This window comes from Tachypleus tridentatus, chromosome 3, assembly GCF_004210375.1.
Source record: "Tachypleus tridentatus isolate NWPU-2018 chromosome 3, ASM421037v1, whole genome shotgun sequence".
In the NCBI taxonomy this organism is placed as follows: Eukaryota; Metazoa; Arthropoda; class Merostomata; order Xiphosura; family Limulidae; genus Tachypleus; species Tachypleus tridentatus.
In genome coordinates, this window is record NC_134827.1 from 19023106 (window position 1) to 19050385 (window position 27280).

Below are 27280 nucleotides of genomic sequence, written 5' to 3' on the forward strand. Positions count from 1 at the left end.
AGGCTTAATGCTGTCATTCTCAAGATAGCTGTGCAGTACAATGTTAACACTGACTGCATCTTTTCATTTGATGGTTATGATGCTGGAAATTACAATAAATAAACTATTATTCAAGTTCTGTAGACAAAATTTTATAATTTGTACAGTAATGTGATTTTGAAAATTTTATTACACTAAACAAACAGGATTATGTCTAAATATTGTCCTAAAATGATCTGTTGGTTACAAATAAGTTTAGCTGGTAAAAGTGAAAAATGCATTAAAATAGTCCAACTAAGTTCATATGTAATTTGTACTTTAGCATATGAGCACAAATACTAAAATAAGTTTATAGAAGAATACTGTATTATTAATTTAAACCTATTTCTTGGAAAGCATTTAAGTTATTACTTAGTTTTTCACCATAGTTCAGATTCTGGTAGCACTTTCCAGCAATTTATTTGATATACACTATGTCCTTCAGTAATTACTTACTGAGAAAGTACTTACAATCAAAACAAAATGCTAATATTCAAATAACAGGTTATAAAAGGTAAAGTTGGAGAGAAAGACTGTAAAGTTTGATGTCCCACATCAAACTTTGATTTTGAACTGGAATGTGGTTATCGATATATTTAGTATGAAGTGTTGTTTCATCAGTTCAAATAATAATGCATTTTGTACCAATGTGCATTTATTAACAGTTGTTAGAAGTTCCAACTAGGTGTATTATGTTTTTACAAATGTGTCATAACCTGGAGTTATTCACTTAACATTGAAACCATTTTAATATTTGAAATGGGTGTTTGTGGCTTACAACAGAATGTGACAAACTGTGGTCCATGACTTTCTGGAGTTTCACAATGGTACTTAGGAGGGTCCACAGTAATACATCAAATTTATGAAACTACTATTTACTGAAAAAGTAACAAATACAATAAAATGGTAAGACATTATAAACCTAATATAGTACTATATATCAAATCCAAATTACTAATTGAAATGAACATAAATTCAATTATTTAAATTCATTATGTGTCTGGCACCATTACCTGTCAATTACAAAAAAACAAGACAGTTGATTTGTAGTTGGACTGACATACAAAACTGAAGTATAGAAGTAAGATAAATGTGAATCTGAATCTTCACTTGAAACTGACAGACATTGACCCAAAAGTTCACAAGATTGTCTCAGCAAAACAGAACTATTCTTTAAATTAAAATAACTCATAAAATTAAAAACAATTTTCCATAATTAAATCTCTTTTTTATTGTTCTTTTCTAAAAACTACAATCAAACTGTAAAAGTAGTATAATACACACAATAAAACTCATATTAACGGGAGGTGGTCCACCAATACAGAATTGAAGGGAGTTTGCCAGTTGGCAAAGTCTGGGAACCCCTGACTTACATGAATACATAAATTTTGTAGAAAAACTTAAAATGTACAAAAGATTGAAAAAGTTAAAATATTTATATAAAATGTAAATCACAGCTTCAACAGAATATACTGTAATAGCTTGACTATGTAACATGTTTAATAGGATGAATACTCTTTATTTTGTTAATTGTGCATCGAAAGTAATACCTTTTAACATTAGGCTGATTAACATGTTTGTATGAATACATAGTAACACACTTACTAAATACATTACGACAGACATGAAATAAATGCCTATTTAAATCACTTTGGTTGTATCAACGTTACTAATAATTCAGGATGGTTGATGCAACTATCACAACACAGAAAGTTAAATTACTAAAAATAGAAGGACTAAAAATATATTTTGTGCAATCATCCAGTCATTTGCTTGTTCAGTTTATTGAATTAATATGTAATGAGATTATGGGTGCATGAACCATGTAAAACAAGATAGCTTTCAACTAGCATCCATTTCTTGGAACTTGTACTCATTTACGATTCACAGTCATATAGGTTTGTAGTCCTACGGGTTTACTCATTTTGATTTCCCAATACCATTGACGAACGACTGAGAACACAATTTAATATTTCAAACCCAAACAATGCATCATTCAATATAGGTGTACTTCAAGCTCCATATAATAACAGATTTACAGTTGTCTCAAATTTAATAAAAAAGATCTAAAATCTAGAAAGAAAAATCACAGACTTAGAATATATATTAAAGAAATCAAAAACTGGCATTCACAAACTAACACAACTAGTAAGTAACTAGGTACATTTATAATAAAATTACTAAGATAGATGTTATATTCAATCCACTAGTTTATTAGATTGATTTTAACCTAGCCTTACTACAATTAAAAATATCTTCTAAAATGGATAGTAAAAATATGTAATACTAAAAATAATTTCCAGCCAGTGCATACTGATATAAGACATTGATTAACTGCAAGAAATGAAACTACTGAAACACAAACTGGTCTCACTGTGAGTTTTTTAGAAATAAACACAGCTAGTTTAACAGGAAGACACTGGTTAGCTGCATGAAAGAAAACTACTGAATCACAAACTGGTCTCACTGTGAATTGTTTTAAAAATAAACACAGCTAGTTTTAACTGGAAGACAAATTCACAGTATGATAAAAAACAACAGTTCATTGACTTTAGTTCAGCACTAACAATAAACAAGTTCAATTTTAAGGCAGATGTTCTTTAAAACTTAAATAGTTTATAAAACTTTAGGCTTGCTTTATTATTACTGACCCATCATACTGTCAGTGAGACATCTGTGATTAATGTTATCTGTTTGTTACCAGAAAAGGCTGGGGAAAAAAAGGATATAAAACACTTCTCTATTTTATATGATGACCCCTTCTTAAAAAGTCTGAAAGTGTATTGTATATTATAAACAGTTACAATATTGTTTCCCAAATACATTATCAAATAGTGCAAGAAGTGATAACGAACAAACTTGAACACAACTTAATCAATGGAAATGTTGCATTTAAAATTTAACTTTCAGAGCAAGGAATTAAAATTATGATGTATGTGCACAATCAAACCAAGCCAGTGAATTTTTTTTAATTATTACAATTAACAGAATTATCGTAATTCACAAAAACAAAAATAATCACTAGTCCCTCCACCATAATTTTTTTTTAAAGAAACTACTATTACTAGATAATGCAAACTTTACAAATTTTAACCGTGACAACTATGCTCTGACAATACTCAGGCGGCACGTATCTTAAACTTCCTAGAAACTATACTAACCTTATACAACAACTCAAGCCCAAAATAAACCAATACAAAGATACACATTTACACCTACACCCTTGTGCAAATTAATTGAAACAAATGGTCATTTTACAATATTTTCAGTATGGCGGCCGGTGTAGGCTCGCTGGACCCGCTGATTTCCTTTAATAGTCATTTTTTCACACAGACGGCGTCATTAGCTGTGTTTTGCAGTATGGTCGATCTATTTTTGGGATATATGACGAAATTTTGAGGAATATTACGTCATTCAAAATTGCGTTAGAAGGGCAAGGAGACCAGTCAAAAACAACTTCTTACCAACTCAATGAAGAAAAAACGGTATCAATGGGGTCTGAAATACAAGAACTGGACGTAATAACAATGCAGAAAGGTGTTATTCAGTGACGAGACACATTTCTTCGTACAGGGTCAAAGAAGTCTGCATGTTCGCAGATCTCCAGGAGAGAAACTTCGAGAAACTCACATCAATCAGTTCGTAAAACATCCCTTGAAGATGTTTTGGGGCTTTTTCAACTACTATGGCGTCGAAGACTTACATATCGTAAAAGGTATGATGCGAGGACCAGACTACATCAAGGTTTTGCAGAGAAGAGTCGTTCCAGAATTGAAAAAGAGATTTCGAGATGGATCTGGCATTTTTCAGCAAGATCTGGTTCCATGCCACACATCGAAACTTGTGAAGAATTTTATGACTACAACGCGAATAAAGGTACTGGACTGGCCTGGAAACTCTCTGGTCTTAAATCCTATTGAAAATCTTTGGGCGATTTGTAAAGAAAGACTTCAGGAAAAGACCGTACTCCGAAAAATAAGCTAATTAGCCATAATTGAGGTGTGGTACCGCGATCCAAAAATTAGTAAAATTTGCAGTCAACTCGTGGACTCGATGCCAAAGCGGATTAATGATCTTCTGAAAAATAAAGGCGGTCATATCATGTATTAATTTGTGAGTAATATTTGGATTCTCAGAAATAAAACGCAAAAAAAATGAAAAATCGTAATTTTCTGTCTTATTTCAATTAATTTGCACAAGGGTGTATATTAATAAATATAATCAAACATCTAAGCACGCCCTCTACATTCTTATACTCAATTACATAACCCCCTTCAAACATGTGGTCAGCTATCGGTTAGTCACCTCTTTCTTTCTTTGTGAACCTGACGATGACTGAAAAAGGTCGATACGTCGTTTGCTCCTCTGCATAAAAAAAAATTCGCAACCCATACCAGCGTTTTACATATATATTTTTCTCTACAAGTGGGTTTTCTCGTCATCACGGATTGTACTTATCTATAGCTTTATATGGCCACGTGTTGATTCTGCCGTGTACATGTAATAAGTAGAATACGTTTATAAGTGGGCATTCAATGGCACTGTCACTTCAAACGTATAATCCAAGTAAAATTCTGCGAAAATTCTCTTTTGTACTTATTTCGTGTTCGGTTCGTATTTTATAAAAAAATGCCTCAGTCTGGGCTCTAACTTTGGATATTTTAACACCTCTTATCACTGGAATAGCAGCATATGATAAACTAGGCACGTCTGATGGCAAATGTATCAACTTCTGTCACTTACATTCGAAACAAATACTATTTTCATTCATTCAGTGCCAAATGAAAAAACAAATAAAAACAAACGTTTTTAAACAATCGTCTATCGCGTTTACTAATTTGTTGTATTATTAATAATAACAAAACACACGTGCACTCAACATGTGTAGAAAATAATTCTTCATTACTTAATTTATCACGTACTGTAAACGCTGCGTCCTGATGGGTTTAACGAGATAATTCGTTTCCTTTGCATACATTAAACATGCATTGTGTGATGAAAATACAAGCCACATCACAGATGTTCAGTAAACACATTTCTGTTCTACAGTCACAGTATCCGGTAATTAGATAAACATCCTCCCTGTTACACCACATAAAAAGCAACCGTTAATTTAAAAATACTGCGACTTATGCGTCTGTCCAATAAGCTGAAAGACGTGTTGTCACGCGCATGGATAAAGGAAACCATTAGCCCCTTCACAACTTCCCAAGCCCCACCTGACTTTGTAAAAATAAAAAAAATGAGGGCTGGACCCTAAGACGTACTCAGTGCTATATGTTTTAGTAATTTTAATATTTAAATTACAACAGTTGTCCTTTACGTATAAAACATTAATTTCATGGATTATGTATACATATTGTAAACTCACGGTACGTTTAACAAATTCTGAAACCCGATACTGTATTACTTTTAGGCAATGGGCAATATTCAACAAAATATTCCTCTTCACTTAAAGAAATATTCTAAGCATATACGGCACGTGGCCTAACTTAATTTTTTTCTTGTATAACCAGTTCATTAGAAGTAAAACTGTGTTAAGGACAAATCTGAAGGTAAAAAAATAATTAGCGTCAAATGCTTTCTCAGCGTTGTAAGGGCCGTTGAAACGAGGATCTCTGGCGAATTCATGTTTATATTGCGAAAGGTTTCTACTCAGAATTTGCCCTTGTTGAAATTACAAGACTCCACATGGTACAACCATTAAGTGCATATATATGGTATTTTCAATCAACATTTTTCAGAGGAAAACAATTAGTCTTGCAAAATATTTCTGCACACGTAGCATCACAAGATCTATTTCGCACGTACAGATTTTGAGCCTAAAATATTATAGGACTTGTTTGTTTTTAAATTTCGTGCAAAGCTACACGAGGGCTATCTGTTTTAGCCGTCCCAAATTTAGACTAGACTAGAGGGAAGGCAGCTAGTCATCACCACCCACTGCCAATTCTTGAACGACTCTTTTACCAACGAATAGTGGAATTGACTGAAACGTTATAACGCTCCCACGGCTAAAAGGGCCAGTTATTTGGTGTGACGGGGATTCGAACCCGCGACCCTCGTATTACGAGTCGAGCGCCTTAACCACCTGGCCATGTCGTATCTACTATAAGACGTCTCTCCAAATATTCCCAGTTGAAGTTCTAGCTTTTAAAGGTTCAAGGAGATTCACTTTCTCTTCTACATACGAAACTTTCCTTTCTAATTACGGAATTTGGAAAATCTATTTTTTATGTAACAGCAAAAAACATCAACAAAAAACTTACATGTAAGAACCATCATCCCGCTCCTCATGTTGCTGTTCCACTCTCTGTGGGCTTACAGCGCTACAAGCTGGGTTACGATAACCCTGGTGTAGCTTTTTGCTAAATTCAAAATAAACAAACATACAGGAACAAATTAAGATGTGCTACCCAGCGTCATTTTGTTTTAACCACTTGTTTAGTAACGCTTTTGTCCTCCAGTGGCGTCTCCAGACTTATAATGCTAAAAAATAGGTTTCGATATCTGTGTTGACAGAGCACAGATAACCCTTTCTGCAGCTTTGGGCTTAACTACAAAAACAAGTAACAATTTTTCAGTAGAGCTGAATGTACAAGGACTTTGAGTTTTCCAACGTACTTTTTGAAACAAATTTCGATTAGTTGAATTAATTTAACTCGTCATAAAACTGAACAAATCGCGACCAGTAAATCACTTGTTCTCTTCTGGTTGCCATGCTCACTTTCTTCTTCTTCCACTACTAGTTTAGAAACCGACCATGTAAAACCGTAGTATACTTATTTAGATTAATTAGTGTCATGAACCGTATGTCCTCTCGAGAGACATCCGAGACAAAGAGGTAAAAATGTCTAACGAGAATGCACATACGGTTTCCATTAAACATCGTGTAAACCGAGAGTAGGCGTGAGAAAAAGTATATCGTTTGTTGCGAGACGAACTGGATCCTTCGCCAATATGTTTCACATCCTAATACGAATCTTTCTAAACGTTGGGCACATCTCGTTCAATAACAAAGAAAAAATAAAGTGTTTCTTTGTTTGTTTTGAATTTCGCGCAAAGCTACTCGAGGGCTATCTGCGCTAGCCGTCCCTAATTTAGCAGTGTAAAACCAGAGGGAAGGCAACTAGTCATCACCACCCACCGCCAACTCTTTTACCAACGAATAGTGGGATTGACCGTCACATTATAAGGCCCCACGGCTGAAAGGGCGAGCACGTTTGGCGCGACGGGGATGCGAACCCGCGACCCTCAGATTACGAGTCGCACGCCTTAACACGCTTGGCCATACCAGGCCGTATATAAATAGTGTTACGTTTGCCAAGTTCAAGACTTAGGGTAAATCAAAGTTTGATCTAAAACGTATTTGTTGTACAAAAATACATTTCTAAAGACTGTAGTCTTTATTTTGATTTTAATTTCCTGTATACAAATGTAAATCACTGTGCACGAGAGTATGATTCAGTCTCTAGTAGTGCAACGAAATACCGATAGAAAATACATTTATAGAAACGCAGAACTTGGAATAAACTTCTAATTATGAAATCCACTGGACTACAAGTAACTCTTAAAGACAGCTTGATCAAGCTAGGAGAAAAGGTATCAGAACAACAGATATAGCTGAGAGGGAAAACCGGGTTTCGATACCCGTGGTGGGCAGAGCACAGATAGCCCACTGTGTAACTTTATGCTTAATTCAAAACAACAGCTGGGAGGGCTACTAGGCCTTATAGCCCCTCAAAAACCCTAAAACGAGTCGTATCTACGGCACTGTTGAAGACTAATATTCAAAATATTTTAGCTTTAGAGAAGTAAAAAATAAACTTGTAACTAAAATGTTTCTTACTTATGGGAGAAGGAAAAAATAGAACGGAAAATATTATTCGCATCTTTAATTTCTTATCTAATACATCCAGTTAAATTGATAGACAAATAATTTTTAAATAATACTGAAATTTCATACATTTTATGATTTGGTAAGAACTACAATTATTAACACGTTTCATAACAAAAACAAAATTGAAAAAAAATCAACAGAAGTGGTTTTCACCGTTTAAAAATACCAAAAATATTTCGGAAATTAAGGTAAACTAGACAGAGTTAGAATCAAAACAAATAAACATCGCAGAAAATAAAGAGAAAACAGTCAAACGCTGAAATCAAGGAAGATAAAAACCCGGAAAACAAGAATAGTCTTCAGTACAAACAACAACAAAAAAATCTGACAAACATAAAACTTTTAGTTGAACGCGCTGAGACGAACTGTGGCTAAAGTTATGTGGCGCCAAAGTGATAGAAATAGTGGCACTTGATTTCTTTCACGCTACATTCTAACTGCTCACTAAGAGAACAACCTGTTAGGCCTTATTGATATGGAAATATTCGCCGACCTCGCTGAACCCACTTAAAAAAAAAACGATAGTTAAAACTATCTACCCAACATTTATGATGCAATATACTCCAGAATAAATACATTATCATTAGCATTTTGTAAAGTAACGTAGTCATACTAGGAAGAACTCAAGCCATTAAAATTGTTAAATGTTGAAACGTATTACAGTATTCTTCATCCTAACAATTTACAATAAATTACTAGGAACTTTTTTTTCAATAGATTTTTTAGCCTCACCACGTTTTAACTGTATTTATGTGACAAGACTAGCCTAAATGATTTTCAATAAAAATGTTTTATGAAGAACTTACATAAAACTTTCGTAAATAAACATCATAGTACACTGGAATGGATCAAAACTTTTAAAAATAAAAATTCGAGGTGAAACCATAAAAATTCACCTTATTTTTCAGCTTAATTCTAAATAAAAACAGATGCTTTACGTCTTCCTTTTAGCTATCTAACTGGAAAGTAAGGGTTCGGAAACTTATAAAGTAATATAAGGGTGAAAAGAGATTCTAAGATAGGCAATTCGGAGCAAAGAAGAGTCACGTGATACATAAAGTGAAGACAGATTTTTATTTAAATATTCTATTTTAAAATTAAGAAATCAAAATCCATATAATATTAAACTTCGTATTACAAACTAGATTTTAATGCCAAGTTTAGTATACATTGATAGTAAGTACTATAATTAAACTTTGAGTCCACCGATAGGTCAGTGGCAAGTTTCAGACTTACAATACTAAAATCTGAGGTTCGATTTACCCTGTTGTTAGAGTGCAGATAGTCCGTTGTGCAACTGTGCTTTAAATATTAGTAAACGACAACAAATAAAGATTAAAAGAAAGTAACTCTGTAAATATATATATCGTGACATGCGCACATTGACCTACGGTTATTATATACGAAAAACAACAAAGATACAAATAACATTTTTTTATTTTTAGAAATCGTATCTACTGTATTAAACAACGTAATTCAATACACAAATACTGTGGTCTTTAAACGTTTATCTAACTTAATTACTTAGAAACAATAAAGTAAACATGGCTCAGTTATTCTCTACTATATACTGTGTAACCGAATTAGACCAAGAAAAAAGGCTTTTCCGTACCGAAACAAGTTTTAGAATATCAATATATACAAAGATTCAACAATGTTTGATAACGTGTAGAGATGCAGGGCTAACACAGCATCGTTAACCATTATAACGATATTATTTTAAAGGAAAATCTAACGTGTTTAATGCACTTCAAATATAATACACGTAATTGTTAAATATTATTTTGCATTAACTGTCCTAACTTTAGTTGACGCAGCGATTCTGAAATCCAATTTAAAGCAATATATAAATTATAGTGTAGCAATACATTGAAATATAGCTTTAGAAATATAACAATTATAAGCTCTCCAGTGGCACAGTGGTATATCTATAGAATTATACTGCTAGAAACCGGGTTTCGATACCCGTGATGAGCAGAGTACAGATAGACCTTTATGTAGTTTTGTGCTTAATAACAAACTAAAACAATTATAACGCTTTAGTATATTGAAATATAACTTTAATAAATGTAACAATTATGGCGTAGCAATACACTGAAACATCACTTAACAACATATATCAATTATAGTGTAGCATTCACTGACACAAGTTGAACAATATTATCAGCTATAATGTATCAGTTCTTGCTAAAGTAACAACACATCACACACTTAAAAACTTTCATTTTTGTTATCAATGCAATGACACACATTAAAACTTAATAATTATTACAATTAAATACATCAGCTGAACAGATGTGGGATAAGTGTGAGAATATATATTATTCTGCTTAATGTCATTACGATGTTAGTCAACTGTTCAACCTAAGACATCAGTACACCGATTTTCATCACGTGTATTCTCAGTCCTGACTGACATCAGTACACCGATATTCATCACGTGTATCCTCAGCCCTGACTGACATCAGTACACCGATATTCATCACGTGTATCCTCAGCCCTGACTGACATCAGTACACCGATATTCATCACGTGTATCCTCAGCCCTGACTGACATCAGTACACCGATATTCATCACGTGTATCCTCAGCCCTGACTGACATCAGTACACCGATATTCATCACGTGTATCCTCAGCCCTGACATCAGTACACCGATATTCAAGTGTATACCCAATCCTGACATCAGTTGAATAATACAGTTATTGATGCCTGCATAGTTTCGTACTAACATAAAAATATAATCGTAACTTAGGTGATACCCATATCGGTACAATCAATCATAAAGTTGCAAGAGCCAACACTGCTTTTCCAGAACAGCCACGTATTTTACAAATAAAGACAATTAGAACAACTATGTAGATGTACCACATCCTAATAGTGACAATAAAATGTCCAATTACAATTAACATTTCTTAAAAAGTCTGATATAGTAAATTCCAATATATCATTATGAGAGCATTTTCACAAATTATATTAATAATAAAATTCATTAATTAAATGTATACATAACTCACTTGATCCACAGCATAAAACAACTAAAAATCAATATTTTCTATCAGTACTTTTCACTACTACACTGTCAGTTTAACCGTCAAACTATTGAGCTTGGAAAAAGCTTTCAATGCTAATTTGAAAACCGTGTCCACGAAAAGCACATAACAACACGAAATTGAATAAGGCCTTTAAATAAACACTTATTTGTTCGTGAAGACATGAAAATTGCAGTTTTGTATCCATATATCAACTTACCTGCTTCTTAACCCTAAATTATCTACTTTAAATTTCGGGAGATGTATATAGAGGGAAAGCCGAAACAAACAACGGCTGTATTCTCTCCATGGCGCGCACCAGAATCACCCGTCTCACAAGAACTGACTGCGCATGTGCCTCACATCAATGCTCGAAGTATTTGTCGATTCACAACAAAATCTAAATACAGTGTGAAGTATTTTAAGAATTATTAAACCAAAAGTTAAAAACATAGCAGATTTAAACACGAAGGTCCTTCAAACTCCATTACAACCGTTAGTTCCTAGCTAACCCACAAGTTTCCCGCGTTACGAACAGCGATTCCTAGCGGAAACAGAATGAACTTCTGCTACATCACTTATCGTACGCAATCAACTTTTCGCTAGAGGCTCAGTAATCACCGAGTTATTATTCTAATTATTTGATTCAAGTATCTCCCTTATTAACCCCAGGGATTTAAAGTATAGAACAAAAAATATAGTTCAAAGTCTTAGAAACCTGAACTGCTCGTGTTACACCGAGACGAACAACTGACCACTAAATGCTGTTAAATGATAGTTACCATGGGAACAGAGCAAGATCCACATAAGAACGTAACGTTTACTTAATGTTAAGCAGAAAAAAAAGAGAAATTTCAGCCCATCTTCATTTATCCCTTAAGACGTTTCACTCGTTCTTTCAGAAGTATGAGAGAAAGCCCCAAGAATAACACGGTTAGTGCCAACTGGGAAAACAACGGACAGAATAAGAGAAAATTATAATAATCATCTAGGCCTTTATGAAGAGAAGAAAGAGTGATTTAAAAAAACTAACAAGACTAAATTTCTAGCGAATAGCTATCGCGTGTTTCGATCCTGACGTAAAGAGCTGTGCAAAAAATATGCGCCTCACGAAATTTCTAAGCCTTGGCCTTTTTATATATTTTTTTCTACGTTACGTTTATCTATTTGTTTTTATTGTTGATGTTAGATAAATTGACTGGGATAATACAAACTTTGCCATAACGTGTGGAAGTAATTCCATTATCCAGGGATCGTGGATTGAGTCAGAGGCAGGTCTTAATTTAAGTAATTCTAGAAGTAAGACTTTCCTGCCACCTACCAAGAATACAGCATTTGGAAAAGCAGGAAGAAAGTAACACATCAGAATTAAGTGTTAACACTCACTCTGAGTGTTTAACATGGGGAAGAAAGTAACACGTTACAAGTATGCGTTAACTCACTCTGAGAGTTTAATATAATGAAATAACAAAACCATTATGACACTTTTTAAAGAAATGATCAATGTACAATAAATACTAAGGTCGAGGATGGAAATGCTTGAAACGAAATACAACACATACAATAATGTTGGGTTTAGTCCTGATAGAAAATGAACAATAATCCATTATTAATTAGACATACACAAAATATTCAATACAAAAATGAATGGATACCATTAATTAATCAATGTTATTAAAACACCTAAAAATGCAAAATCAAGACATTGACAACTAAAAAAAAGGAGGGAAAAATGGATAGTAACCTATTAAGTCAGGACAAAAACGGAGAGTCTAAAATAAGAGTAGTGTCTAATAGAACATAACGTAATGTAAATACGACGAGCAGTCACTGTGGCAAAACAAGACATGAAAATATGCTAAAAACGTACAAACAGTAAGCTTTTCTGTTTGTAGTTAAGTACAAAGTTGCAAAATGGGCAATCTTTGTTGTGCCTACGACAAGTATCAAAACTCGATATTTAGCACTGAAAGTCCGCAGACATACCGCTGAGCCAATAAGGAGCGAACAGTAAGCTGACAAACACTTCAAAAATACGATAAAACATCGTACTAATGAGTTTCCGATGCGTCAAGATATTTGTATAGTTACGATAAACGAATGATAAACAGATGTTATGTTTAAGTCGAAAATGAAGACGTTTAGAAGTCTGAAATAATAGTGTAGAACAACCAGTAAAATCTGTCTAAGTCGGAAACTGCATAGGACGAAAACATCAAAATTTTGTAGCATTATCTTAAGATTTCTCTAATAAAAGGCCCTCTATATGGCGGAATCTGCATAACGCGGACGGAAAACTATCTTTCACCTACCTCACCTACCAACAAGTAGGATTAGAAGCTGAGTAAGGCGAAAAATGCTTTTGATTAAATTAAAAAATAAATTCCTATCTTTCCTAATTTTAAAATTTAGGGAAAATTTACCATCGTAACAGGTAAAAGTGAAAATCCGCGTTGTTTCAAAAATTTAAGGAAGAATCAACTTCCTGTGGAATGAAAAACGAATAATAAAGCGTAGATGACAAATGTTATATTCGAGGAATTTTTGAACAAATTGAACAAAAGAATAGAACAAGAAAATAGGAATATTCTACTTTTCCTAGATAATACAACTTGTCACCCAAAAGTACAACTTTCAAACGTTCGTTTAGTTTTTCTACCTCCATGTACAACATCAGTTCTACAGCCACTAGATAATGGAATTATACAGTGTATAAAATTGAAATGCAGAAAATTGATGCTTCAGCATATTATTGTAAACATGGACGACTGTAAGAGAGCATCTGAAATGACCATGAAAATTGATGTGTTAGATGCAATTGCATTTTTAAGTCATTCAATCAAATGCGTAAAAGATGAATGCATAATAAAGAGCTTTCAAAACTGTGGATTTATTCTTGATAATGGCAGAGATTGTGGAGAAGTTGTTTGTTATGACGATTCTAGTGAAATTCAAACTCTGATTGAGAAGATTGATGCAGATGATTCTGTGAACGTGGAAAGTTTTGTGAACGTTGACAAGAATGTTTTAACAAATACTGATGAAATTGATTTAAAATCTATAATAGAATCACAAGGTGGTAACAGTGTGAGAGATACAGAAGATGAACAAAATAGAAAAGACAGTGAGGAAATAGAAATTCCTACTTCATCGCAAGTTGGCCCGGCATGGCCTAGCGCGTAAGGCGTGCGACTCGTAATCCGAGGGTCGCGGGTTCGCGCCCGCGTCGCGCTAAACATGCTCGCCCTCCAGCCGTGGGGTGTATAATGTGACGGTCAATCCCACTATTCGTTGGTAAAGAGTAGCCCAAGAGTTGGTGATGACTAGTTGCCTTCCCTCTAGTCTTACACTGCTAAATTAGGGACGGCTAGCACAGATAGCCCTCGAGTAGCTTTGTGCGAAATTCCCAAACAAAAAAAAAACAAAAAAAAAAAAAAACACCGCAAGTTTTAAGTTATATTAACTCTATCAAATTGTATGTGAAGGGGGAAAATTAACTTCATGAGAAGGCCGTAGAATTGGCGTTCTCTTTTAACCACGTGAGAAAGCCCATTAAAAAAAAACGAAACAGTTGAAATTGAACACTTTTTTCAAATAAATTTAAGTTTTTGTGTACTGTATATTTTGAATGTCTATTTTTGTTCTTTTTCTAATAAATATAGCATAAACAGTATAATAACTTTATTCACAAACGTCTTACTTCCCTCGAGTCAAGCAAGTATAATGTTCCATTTAAATTATATATAATTAAGGAAATACATGTTCACTGTCTAAGCCGGAATTTTCACTTGGTCCCGTGCGATTCTGTTTTAGTGTATATATATATATATATATATAGTTTACTCCTACTAACTTGATTTGTTATATAGTTAAAAAGTAATTAATGGTAAATTTAGATGTGTTCTTTTAGAATTTTAAAAGTCTAACAATATTTACTACACTAGAACTATTATATAATGCTTCTAAAGCACACACATACTTAGCCTTTGATTTATTCACGTTACAAACGGCGCACGCGCTACTTTAGCAATACCTAATATTTCATCAGTGCGGTGATAGTTTTACGTCTTTTAAGGTGAGGCAGATGGAGAGACCCAAACTTTCCTTCTCTCCCCCTGTGCCAAACTAATTACAACGTTCCGTGCAAGAGGTTCAGCTTAGCATATATTAAGCCTATAAGTGGGTCTATACTGCTGTGGTGAGGAAAATAAAAACATGTCAGTTTATCGCAATATTTATCCTATTTGTCAGAATTCGAAACTAGTGAAATTACTACGTTACCTGAAGAATAAATGAGGAAAGGAGAGTCTAGAATTCAATTATGGTGTCTGGGGTTAAATGTTATTGACAATTTACTTGTACCTGCGACATAAACAACAACAGTTCTGGATGTAGTTGTACAAAATGTTAATTTTTTGTTCTTCTCTTCCTTTGAACGTGTAACTATAACATGTTTGGACGTACATTGCTGTAAAAAAAAAATAGACACAAGGTATTGCAGCAATATGAAAACGTTCGGTTATAAAAGGAGAAAACGAATGATCAACAACTGAAACACAACAACAAAGAAAACGACGAATCCTTATTGAAATGAAATCCTTGACGTCAAAATATCATATAATTTTGTACAATCACTGACTTCCAACTAAATTGTATACTAGTTTACACACAAACCATCTGCCTCCCCTCCACCACATTTCTAACCTAACTTCACATGTACAGTCCTATAAGGTGTTCATACAAGTGCAGTACAGTATATACAACGTTATATAATTGTTTTGAATTTCGCGCAAAGCTACACGAGGGCTATCTGCGCTAGCCGACCCTAATTTAGCAGCGTAAAACTAGAGGGAAGGCAGTTAGTCATCACTACCTACAGCCAACTCTCAGGCTACTCTTTTACCAACAAATAGTGGGATTGACCGTCCCAGTATAACGTCCCTATGGCTAAAAGGGTGAGCATGTTTGGTGTCACGGAGATTCGAACCCGCGACCCTCGGATTACGAGTCAAGTGCCTTAACCACCTGGCGATGCCGGGCCTATGTTATACAAACGCGTACTATTCATATATAAATATAAACTCAGTACAGTATATACGAATGTACAAAATTACGTACTATTTATGTGTAAATACAAGTTCAATGGGGATTATATGAATGAATGGCGTTAAGTAAATACAAGACAATTAACCAATAAACTTTACTGCTAACTACCTACGAAATTAATAATATCAGTAAAGAAGAAAGACTTAAACAAGGTTAGTCGAAATATACACTTCTCTAAATCTGACAAATGTAAAATAAATGACAGTTTATAATTTAAAACAATTGTTAGTTAAACCTTGGCGATACGGCCATATTGGATTTTTATTCACAAAGATACAATTTTGAAAGCAGGAAGACAGTTTCGACCTTAAAAAGCACCAGATTTTTCTTTAAATTTTTGGTTTCTGTGCTCCAATGTTATCCTTTTACAAACAATGGCTATTCGTTCCCATAACAGTAATTTTTTATTTGTAACATTAATTGTAACCACGGTAATTGTGCGTTTGTATGGAAGAACTCGTGTTCCATCTTCATAACACGAGATTATAATTAGATTATGTTTGTTTGTTTTGTTAAGCAAAGCAACACTGGACTATTTGCTGTGTCCATCGCTGGGAAACGAGTTCCGGAATTTGGCGTTGTATGCTCCATGACGAAGCTATCGACGATGACATGTTGGAGATCTAAATGTGAACGTTCAACGTTTAATCCATTCTTTTATTCATATTAAGATTTAAACAAGTCCAACATATTTACGAGGTAGCTCCTTACAGCCAAATTATTATTGTACACATCAATGCACACAGAGATGAAGGGATAATATAATGTGGGAGAACCGCTTCTTCAGTGACCACAGTGAATAACCCACGTGGAATACGAGTACCCTTAAAGTATTAAATTTCGACTAATTAATATTACAAAGAAATATACCCCCCCCCATAATTAATAGCCTCTAAGTCTGGGGGACATACTTCCGATAATTGCTCCGGAAATGTGACGTCGAGAATTGATGTTATTACACCCACGAAAGGGTGAATAACTGGGTGCCGGATGACGTGAATAAATAAAAAAAAATATTTATATATTGGTATGATGGTTAACCCAGTTACACACACACACACACACACACACACACACACACACACACACACATAGAGACGAACGATATTTTCAGAACCGCAAGTGTGAGAATATCATGTCTTGATGATACACAAAATATACAAATGACCCGGGTGGTGCTGTGTAGCCACTTCAAGACTGAAGAAAGCCTTAACACAGTACACTGCTATGTTATTTTATGACTGTATCGTCACTGACGGTCACTCCTGTTGCTTTCATGAGGTCCATAATGAATTCATTGAAAATAGATTGGTAATTCCTAATAAGGCCTGACATGGCTAAGTGGTCAGAGAGCGTGGCTCGCGAGTTCGAATCTCCGATCCACCAAACAGGCTCGCCCTTTTGGCCGTGAGACCGTTATAAAGTGGCAATCAATCTCGTTGGTAAAAGAGTAACCCATGAATTGGCGGTAGGTGGTGATGACTGACTAGCTGCCTTGCACTGCTATATTAGGGACTACGAGTGCAAATAGTCTTTGTGTAGCCTGGCGCGAAATTCAAAACAAGCAACAAATTTCTAATAGTCAAGTTATGGATATAATGATCATTACATCATCTTGTCACGACTTTCTAATGTGAAAAGGATTATTTAATAGCGTGTCGACAGCTTTCCCATTATGCGTACGAGGACAACCCAAATGAACTGTTTTTTTGTTTTTTTTGTCTATTCGGATTTCAACAGTAAGCAATTACGAAAACCGGTGATTCTGTCATTAAATTTTTTTTTCTCTCGCCATGAGAATGCATTACTGTCGCACAGTCTTACAGAAATGATAACTAAAAGAATGACTGATCAACCAAGTGGGAGAAATGTCTTTCCACAACGACTGACACGTGCAAAACGCGCTGAAACGGACGCGCAGTCTTACAACAAGGTCTTTAGAAATTAAACCTAACTAATGCTATATTAACATAAAAGAAATTAGAGACAAGTGTAAATAAAACTGTTATTTTCCAGGCCTTGTTTGAAGGTGCTTCCTTAATGTAATCCATAAAAGACCAGTTCCTGCAGAGGCGATTGAGGTGAAAACGAAACTTTCTACTAAAAGCCGTGTGAATAACTGTTTTCCAATTGATGTAGAGTAATATTCAACTGTCACATATACTGGTATGCGTGATTTCAATGCGATTTCATACGTTTTCCTTTTCACTCCTGAAACACGTCATTACCTAAAATACTTTCCACCCTTTTATTTGACTATTTTTTGTCATCTTTAATTCAATTTTAATTTTAATTTGCTTTCCAAATACAATTAAAACTCTAAGAGACACAAGCACTAGGCTGAATTGCTAAATTAAGCAACGCAAGTTTTTCCTTCACCATTTTTAGTTATAAAACACGCTCCTTGCAGTCATGTAACATTGATCACGCAAACTCAGATGCGGTTACCATGGTTACTTCCGATGATCGTTCGTTAACCTCTTGCATTCACTCGGAGGTAAGAACATCTGTAACAACAAGTTCACGCACATATATATGTAGATATTAAATACAAGAAAATCTCTTTCTCTCACGAGTTTGCATAAACATCTGTGAGTTAAATAGCTCGGACCTGAAAGACAGCATAAACCAATTTAAACAATGGAACATTCTCCAATTAAACTCTTTGACAAGAGAACATAAACTTTTTGTTGTTAAGTACAAAACGTTAATTTCAAAATTATTTGTTTAACAATCAACAAACCACAAATAATAAAACGAAAAGTTTAAACAGTACCTGATTTGGTTTTGCATCTCAACCTCCATTATTTTTTGTAACCTTTGCATTGAACAAAAAACAGACCAAGGGTAAGGGTTGTCATCTTGGAATTATATTAAATAATGAACCTTTTCAGGACCGCAGACGTGTCATTGTTATAGCATGACCTTTTTCTCACAGTGACAATACAATAATTTCATTAAACTTTGTACAAACTTACTAAATAGTATCTAATTTTTACATTAAAAATTGCATAATGGAATTTATTATTTCTATCATTTTTATTTTTGTTTGGGTGGTTTTTCAATGCTTTCTTGCAAAATACAGTAGAAACACTGAACGACAGTTTAAGCCTTCACGTTTAGACAGTTCAAAAATTAATTCACTGAATGCATTTTTTGTTATTTCCGTGACGTAAACTCTATCAAAATCACTTTCTTTGACATTTGCTTATCTGTTTGGATTAAATAGATTTTAATCAATGCAATTTCTTTATTAAGCTTCATTAACAGCTAACAGAAACGGTGTGTACTCAAGGCGAATTGTTTACTTTCTGGTTACTGTATTACCTTGTTTACTAGATGGTGGTGGCGTGTATACAAGAAGGATCCCATTCAAGTATTCATAATATTAGATAACAGCTTTAACAACAAATCTATTCATGCAAGTGCTTAAAGTTTTATCATATCTCTTCTGTTCGTATTATTTTTAATCACTTAAATTGGACAAAAAGTTCCGATAGTTTGATTACTTTCAAGACAAAATATAATGGTAAAAAATTCTAGATTCCTAGCCAATATTCCGGGATTTAAGCCAATAAACTACAGAAATATGGGGCTTAGAAACAAAAAGCGTTACAACCCTTAACTGGAGAAACTGGAATTTTTATCATGAAGAACATATATATAGGTCAAGTGAAACTGTTCCTGATTTTGAAGTACTGACCAGTAGAAAGATAGCCATTCAGTGGAATCTGCCGCCACAAGGAGTTGCATGAATTTCTGAACTAAATAACTGGGTGTGAAGCGTGCTCAGTGGCATCACGTTTCGAACACTGGACCGTTTGATATGCAACCTGACCTGCTAATCACAAGACCACTTCATAAGCTAGACGGATAAGACTGATTACATTTCTTGTGTGTCGTTAGCTTTAATTTGTAACTTTTGATTTTATGTAAAATATCATCGTTGTGGTAACGCCATTCAACGGTATCTCCGATGGGTGAACAGCAGATAACGTGAAACAACTATGGAAAGTTTCTTACAAAAAAAAAATTGAATAAAACGTTGTATTTTAACTAAAAATAGGAAAACACTATTGTTAATTCGTTACCTGTTGGGAAAGACACACTATTGTAGCAATGGTTTACTTTAAATTTGGGCCAAATGACTTTTAATGAGAGGAAGGGGTATTTTTGTAGTTACGTTCACTGTTCGAGACATATATGTAATTCCAACAAAAACCACATTAAGTACTAAATACAACTTAATAACATTAAGGGCAAGTCCATTAACAATATTTTAAAATTAGTGTCTGAACAAATGACAGCATCCTATATGTTTGTACGTGTCTCCCGTTGGGAGAACAGTAAATTTGCGGATTTACAACGGTGAAATCAGGAGTTCGATTCCCCTCACTAGTTTTTGTTTTTATAACTGGTGTATCATAATTTTGTTATATGTCCTTTTGATTTTCTGATACATAAAAAACAGTATATAAACAATAATACACATAATAAGATTATTAACTTATTTATTACACTAACGACACCACAAAAACTAAGAGCACAACGGAACTTTAGAGCATATAAACATAAAGGTACTTTATATCTTCCACCAGCCAACCAGCTGACAATATAAATATTCATATAACCAAGTCCTTTACAGTAAACTTGATAATTACAAAACTTTGACCTCTAAGCTTATAGCTGTTTCAGTATGTTGTGGTGTTGAGATATGTATGATTAACACTGCAGATGTTCTATTCTATTCAAAGTCTACCAACACGACTACCCCTTACAAACACGGACACACTATGTCCAGATTTAGACCCCCTTGAGGCTTTCGTACAATACAGCGACGCTGGTGGCCCCTTCTTTTGGGCTCGAAGCACCACCTCTAAATCTTGCATTTCTCTCATTCCCCAACACTAAACAGCTTCCAATACATATCATTACACTGGCATGATGCACGACATGGAAATACTTCTTAACACTAAACAGCTTCCAATACATATCATTACACTGGCATGACCTACATAACAGGGTTTGTTTTCATCAGATCTGAAGCTAAGTCTTAGGTTTGACAGGGGTTAAAAATAAGATACCTTAACAATAGTCCCCCTTTGTACTACATGATCCACGTTAATCTTCGCTGATTTACATGATGGTTTTAATATCGTAAATAAATGAATGAAATCTGAAATAGAAGAAACCGTGAAGTCTTGCGTTAGATAAGTTGATGGAACAATATTCAAATGAAATAATCTTACCATAAAAACTGTACACAGTACATGCAGCTTCCAAGTAAAAATATTTGTATTTTTTATCAATTAAAGCTATTTATTTCGACAACAAACAACATAAAAATACCCTATCACATTTACCTTGATATCAAAACGTGGCAAGTGTGCGCCAACTTTGCAAAAAAATGCAACTTTATGAATAATTGTTACTTCTAATAGTAAAGAATAGAGTTCAGAGGCGTCGGAACTGGGGGTGTTGTAGCACTCCCGCTATCGCATATTTAACTTCTATAGCAAGTTTATGTTATATTAATCTTCCAGAGGGCATACCCCCAAACCCCCAGATTAAGCTGCCTTTGGCAGCACAGGGGCTGCTTTTAGCAGGTCCTTATGTTTTCAATCTCTCATTGTAAATTCTTCATGTTTAGACAAGCACCCCCACTTTGCAACTTCCTCCTACATTACTGAAGGTAGAAAAGCAAAAACATTCCTTTGTTCCCTAATTTCTAAAATCATAACCAATGTTTAGGGTTATAAACAAAAAAAAAGAAACTGAAGTTAATGCGAGTGCAGTCATATTTTATGAGCACCTAAATTAAAGCACCACAAAGCTGCCCTCAAAATAATTCGTCCAACTAATTTGAAAAAATATGTTATTAATTCACTCCAGCCGAAGCATGTTTCTCCTACCACATCTTTCGTCACTTTTCTGATTAAATTGTATTATGTCACACTACGCGTGCGCGTCCCGCTTTTAATCCCTTCCTATTAAAACAAAGTGGCGCCACCAGTACGAATTTGGAGGGGGCATGAGTCAGTAAACCCCAGTCTAAAGGAGGCCTTGTCACTCAACTTTCCCCTTCGGTTCTCTACCCCTACTCACAGGAATGCTATAACTTTCTGTGGATTTCGTCAGTACAGGCGAAGTGTGTGTTAAAAATCTTGACAGAAAACAGCGTAGTATCAACAAAAGGGCCCTTGTGTAAATACGTCAAAGTAAAATCGTAAACTAGCTTCCGGCAATTTGACACAAACATTCTAATATTTAGTAAATGTATAAAACATACAGTACGGTGTTACATAACTATACACAATTTCCAGTCGTTATATGAATTACGAAGTTAACAAAGTGATGAAGTTTCAGACCAGATAATATTGTCAGTAATCTAGTTGTATACCACTCAATAACTGATAACACATCTGTAAAGGGTTCAAACCACAGTGAACTTTTTTTTTCTGTCCCCACAAATGTGCAAATTCAGCCTAATTGGTTCTCTACTTTAAAAGCGCGGTTAAAATAATAATATCAATAGAGTATTAATTTGTAATAAATATTTGCGGAATTATTGTTGTAATTTATTGCATCTCCTTTCCAACGTTCGCGTCCCACCGGTTGAGAATCGATGCACTTAACCAGTGAAGTTTGCAGTTCTATGAAAATGCCGAGATACACAGTACGAATTAAGTAAACGTACAGAAAATCACTTCTGTTCAAAACGCGCTAAATTACATGAAAGTTTGTTTCTTTGAGAAATTTCGCCCAAAACTGCTCGAAGACAGCCTGTGCTGGCTGTCCCTTACTTTGAAGTGGTACATCAGAGGGAATACGGCTAGTCAACACCAACCGCCCCAATTCTTGGGTTACTATTTACCAGCAGACATAGTAGGATTGACTGTAAGTTATAACGTTCCCAAAGCTGAAATGGTGGGCATATTCGGTGACGGGGTTCAATCTAACGAGTGTCCTAACCACCGGATGATATAGAGAGAAATTTTGATCTTCAAGCCTGAGAGATATATATACTTGATGTACAAAATGTAATATAAACTAACACTACTGACTGTTAAGATAATAGAACAGGAAACAGAAGAAACTATGAATGCCACTCGTCTCATATCCTTCCTCTTTCATAGCTAAGGGTTAGAGACCATTCTTTGTGACACCATAACTTTCTACAGGTTTCTGTTCCTTGCCCTGTTGATGCACTGGGCCAATGCCAATCCTCTCCACTCTTTGATGTAATCTGTTCATCTTCACGGTTATCGTCCATCCTTTTCTTAAACGATAATCATTCAGGACTCGTATAGCACTAGTCAGATTGAAATGGTCTTCTAAGTTACCATACTTTATGCACTCACATTTACGAGAGAAACAGTAGTTTTTCCGCGTAGTTTCGTACCTGATTCATTAAAATAATGCTACTAGATTTTCCACTGTTCGTTTCCTCACATAAATGTTCGTGTTCTTTCGTGTTTTTTAAATAAATTGAAACATAGCATTGGAAATGCAATTAACATTAATAGAAGTGACTAGTGGCAGAATTGAGAAAAACAAATTTTTACAACTGATACTTAGAAGTTTTATTCTAATAATAGTCTAAACATGCTACTTATAATTCAGTTTTTTCTGTATGACTTTTAGGAAGGGAAATATTAGGCCTTTTTGAAACTGGAGTTGGTGATTGTTCTGTGTTGTATAATTTCACGCGATGTCCCAACCACTTAATTATAGCCCTGACGTTAAAGAAGTTGAAAATAACATGTTACGTTTGCCTTTTTATTTTCACGTTCACGCACGAGAACTTTCGACAATGAAAATCAGGCACAATGGGTCATGCCATTATTATTTTTCTCGCACAATAATTTCAAGGTGAAGACTTGTTGCACGTGAAGGCTTGGCTTTTGCTTAGGTCGAAGGTCTTCTTCTACGGTTTATTTCTTCACTTGAGACTCAACTGGTATTATATAAAACAATGGTCATCGACACTAAAGCGATAAAGTCGTTCTAATCAGTCTTGGCTATTCTGATGTGATATTAAAATCACCAAATCTAAACTTTTTAAAATAAATGCGAACGAATTTTACGTTTGTTATGCATATCCATTTGGAAGTGATATACAGAAATGTAGTAATGTTATTTTAACTGAAAAACAAGCCGAAACAAAAACAAATTAAAAAAAATCTGCATTAGCTGAAAAGATCCCACAGTACAAGCTACAGTGTGAGATTATAAAATGTGTCCTAGGTTTTGGAGGTGACTCCGCAGTCTCCAAGTAGGACCCACATAGCGGTTGATGGAACGTTTTTTGTTTGTTTTTGATTTGGCTTCTTTTTTAAGTTAAAACTACAAATTATATGAACAGTCAGAGGTTTGGATTTGCTGTTTTTAACGCAGTCCTTCCTTATGATTTACTTATTTTACTTCATTAAAATGTAATTATCTTTATTAATACACACACATATATATACCCACAATAAACTCACAATATTACAGTGATTAAACCATGAAAAACTAACTGAAACTGATTTTTTTTCTCAAATAATAATAACAACAACAACAAAAAAAAAAAGATAGACGAGATTGGTTGAAAATGTAAAACATTTAGCAGGTATCTAGATACAAAATAAACAGACTACTTTGTCACAGCAGATCTGACGTTACGGATAAGCTGACCTCTAGAGGAATATACCACACTCATAAATTCGTGCACGGGAATGGAGTAAGTACTTCACAGATGAAACCACAATGTCTTCATTCTATAAGTTAAGCTAGGCTGAATAATTACGAATACAAAGTTATATATGTGTGTGCGCGTGCGTGCGTGTAAATTCATGATTAATGAAAGGTTATTTTCGAACATGAAAAGTTGTTTCCTTCATATACAATTAAAAAAAAACACAAGTCAAAACACCCATAAAAACAGCAAAACACAAAATGTGAAACCGTAGTTCTAATTTATCTCCTCATAGACCCAACAAACCTTCATGCCAAATTTGATGAAAATCCATCAACAAGGGCGAAGTAACGGTTAAAAAGAAAAGGCCTATAAGAAACGCAAAACCAAAATTTGTATTTCCCCATGGATCTAATGCCCTCCATGCCAATTTTAGTGAACATACATGGACATACAACACACAGTAATATTATATTTACATAGATCTGCGTGTGATGTATTCATTGACGTCATATCTGCACCCTGAAAATGGACAAAAATAAACTTCTCCATAACAGGAAATGGAAGTGCAACGGTAAAATCGTGACCCCTATTGCAAATCTACATGTACACAGGATACAAATTTTGCGAATTTGGGGGTTGTACATCGCGAAATAAAACGTTTTTCTAGTATCATTTAAGCAAGAGTTCCATTATAGCATGATGCCATAGTTTCTTAATACGTATATATTCAGTCTCATATATCATTCGCATGAAAATAAACTACTTTCCTTTTGCAAGATAACGTTACACATTTTATTAGTTTCTAGTTTAAGACAAGTTTATGGTAAAGAAAAATATGTTTTTGTAAATCTATTGAAAGTATTCTCATGAACAGACCCAAATGTAACTGTGGTAAAGAAAAAGGTGGAGCCACCGACATATACTATTTCCATCCGAGGTTAATTTCCCAAAGACTGAAGCGCGCCTTCCTAAGCAAGCATGTTCAAAGACACTTGAAAAATCTGTTACTTGATTTATTCAGTTCTAAGTATCAGTGAAACTAGAACTTGTAACACGATTGTGGGGGTCGTGAGACTGTTACAAACAGGAGTCATTCACTCGGGTAAATAAGCTTTTATTAAATGTACTGGAGAGAGGAGGAGTAATTGTTTTCAATACGTAATTGTGGTCAGGAAATGCCATTTATTACGTACGGTTGAAAGACAGCGAAAGCATTTTGCGGGCACACAACGTATTAAACTCCTACGATAAACAATAAGGATTATATTACACGCTTCACAGAAGTGAGACAACGAAAGTGTATTCTGTTCAGCGTAGGAGCAACGACCACACATACACAATTTACACTTTATCAACAGTACAGTTGGGTCAGGAAGTGATTATTAATTGAACACGGAAGAAAAAATGCTGCAACCTATAGAAACGGTTCCAACAAAAAGGAGTCGGGCGTTGTCCGAAGGTTAGCTCACTACAAATCTGAGGTTATAAGGTTCGCATCCTACTACCGCAAAAATCGTTGAGGCCGTAGGTAAGTTATAAAAGTTGACTAATTGCCTTCCCTCTAACCCATCAGTTCAAATTTAGGGACGGCCAATACAGATAACGGTTGTGTGGTTTTGCGCAAATATCTAAAAAGAGTGTGTGTGTGTGTGTGTTTTTCGTATAGCAAAGCCACAAAGGGCTATCTGCTCAGCCCACCGAGGGGAATCGAACCCCTGATTTTTGCGTTGTAAATCCGAAACATACCGCTGTACTAGCGGGGGGCCATCTAAAAAGAGAGAAACACTTTTGAAAAACCCAGTTAGTTTTCGTTATGTATATTATATGTATACACACACATGTATATATTAGAAACAATGGTAACATCTCATACACACGACACAAATAAAACTAACCTTGAAACTCAATATCATGATATGCGTTATTGATAATCAATGGTGTTATACTGTCTTTCCTAATTATGTTAACATTTAATATAAACGTTTTACATACATATTCATATTTATTTATAAGTCAGAAGTATTAAAAGATTTGGTTTGTTTTGAATTTCGCGGAAAGCTACACGAGGGCTACCTGCGCTTGCCATCCCTAATTTAGCAGTGTAAGACTAGAGGGAAGGCAGCTAGTCATCACCACCACCGCCAACTCTTTGGCTACTCTTTTACCAACGAATAGTGGAATTGACCGTCACATTATAACGACCCCACGGCTGAAGGTACGAGTACATTTGGAGTAACGGGGATGTGAACCAGCGACCCTCAGATTACGAGTCGAGTGTCTTAACCACCTGGCCATGCCGGCCATTTGAAAGGTCCACCAGGTTTCAAATACTGTATTTTTTAATATATTTTGTTATTTCATGTATATTTTAGTTCACATATTTTTATTGGAATGTATTTGTTGAATCAGCATTTTGGTTCTGTTAAAAAGTATTGTGTATCGTATTTTATTAAGGTTGGCTAAAGGGCAGTGTGACGATATTATAAAATGGAGTATTCCGAACTCTGGTGTTCCTTTTTAGTACTTTTAGTTTATTATTACGCTTA

General features: G+C 34.6%; 1 protein-coding gene across 12 annotated transcripts in view; it reads right to left on the reverse strand.

Moving 5' to 3' along the window:
• The window catches only part of LOC143246476 (uncharacterized), a 112368-nt gene that overhangs the window by 18448 nt on the left and 66640 nt on the right, over nt 1-27280 (reverse strand). Inside the window, exon 2 of one of the 12 annotated variants that reach the window (XM_076493263.1) lies at nt 26481-26502. The exons of 9 other annotated variants lie outside the window; for them this stretch is intronic. In XM_076493263.1, coding sequence (XP_076349378.1) covers nt 26481-26502 — 22 coding nt within the window. Of the gene's footprint in view, nt 1-6287; nt 6387-11168; nt 11449-26480; nt 26503-27280 lie in introns of those variants that run through there. 2 more of the 12 variants (XM_076493268.1, XM_076493266.1) reach the window with 2 other exon arrangements.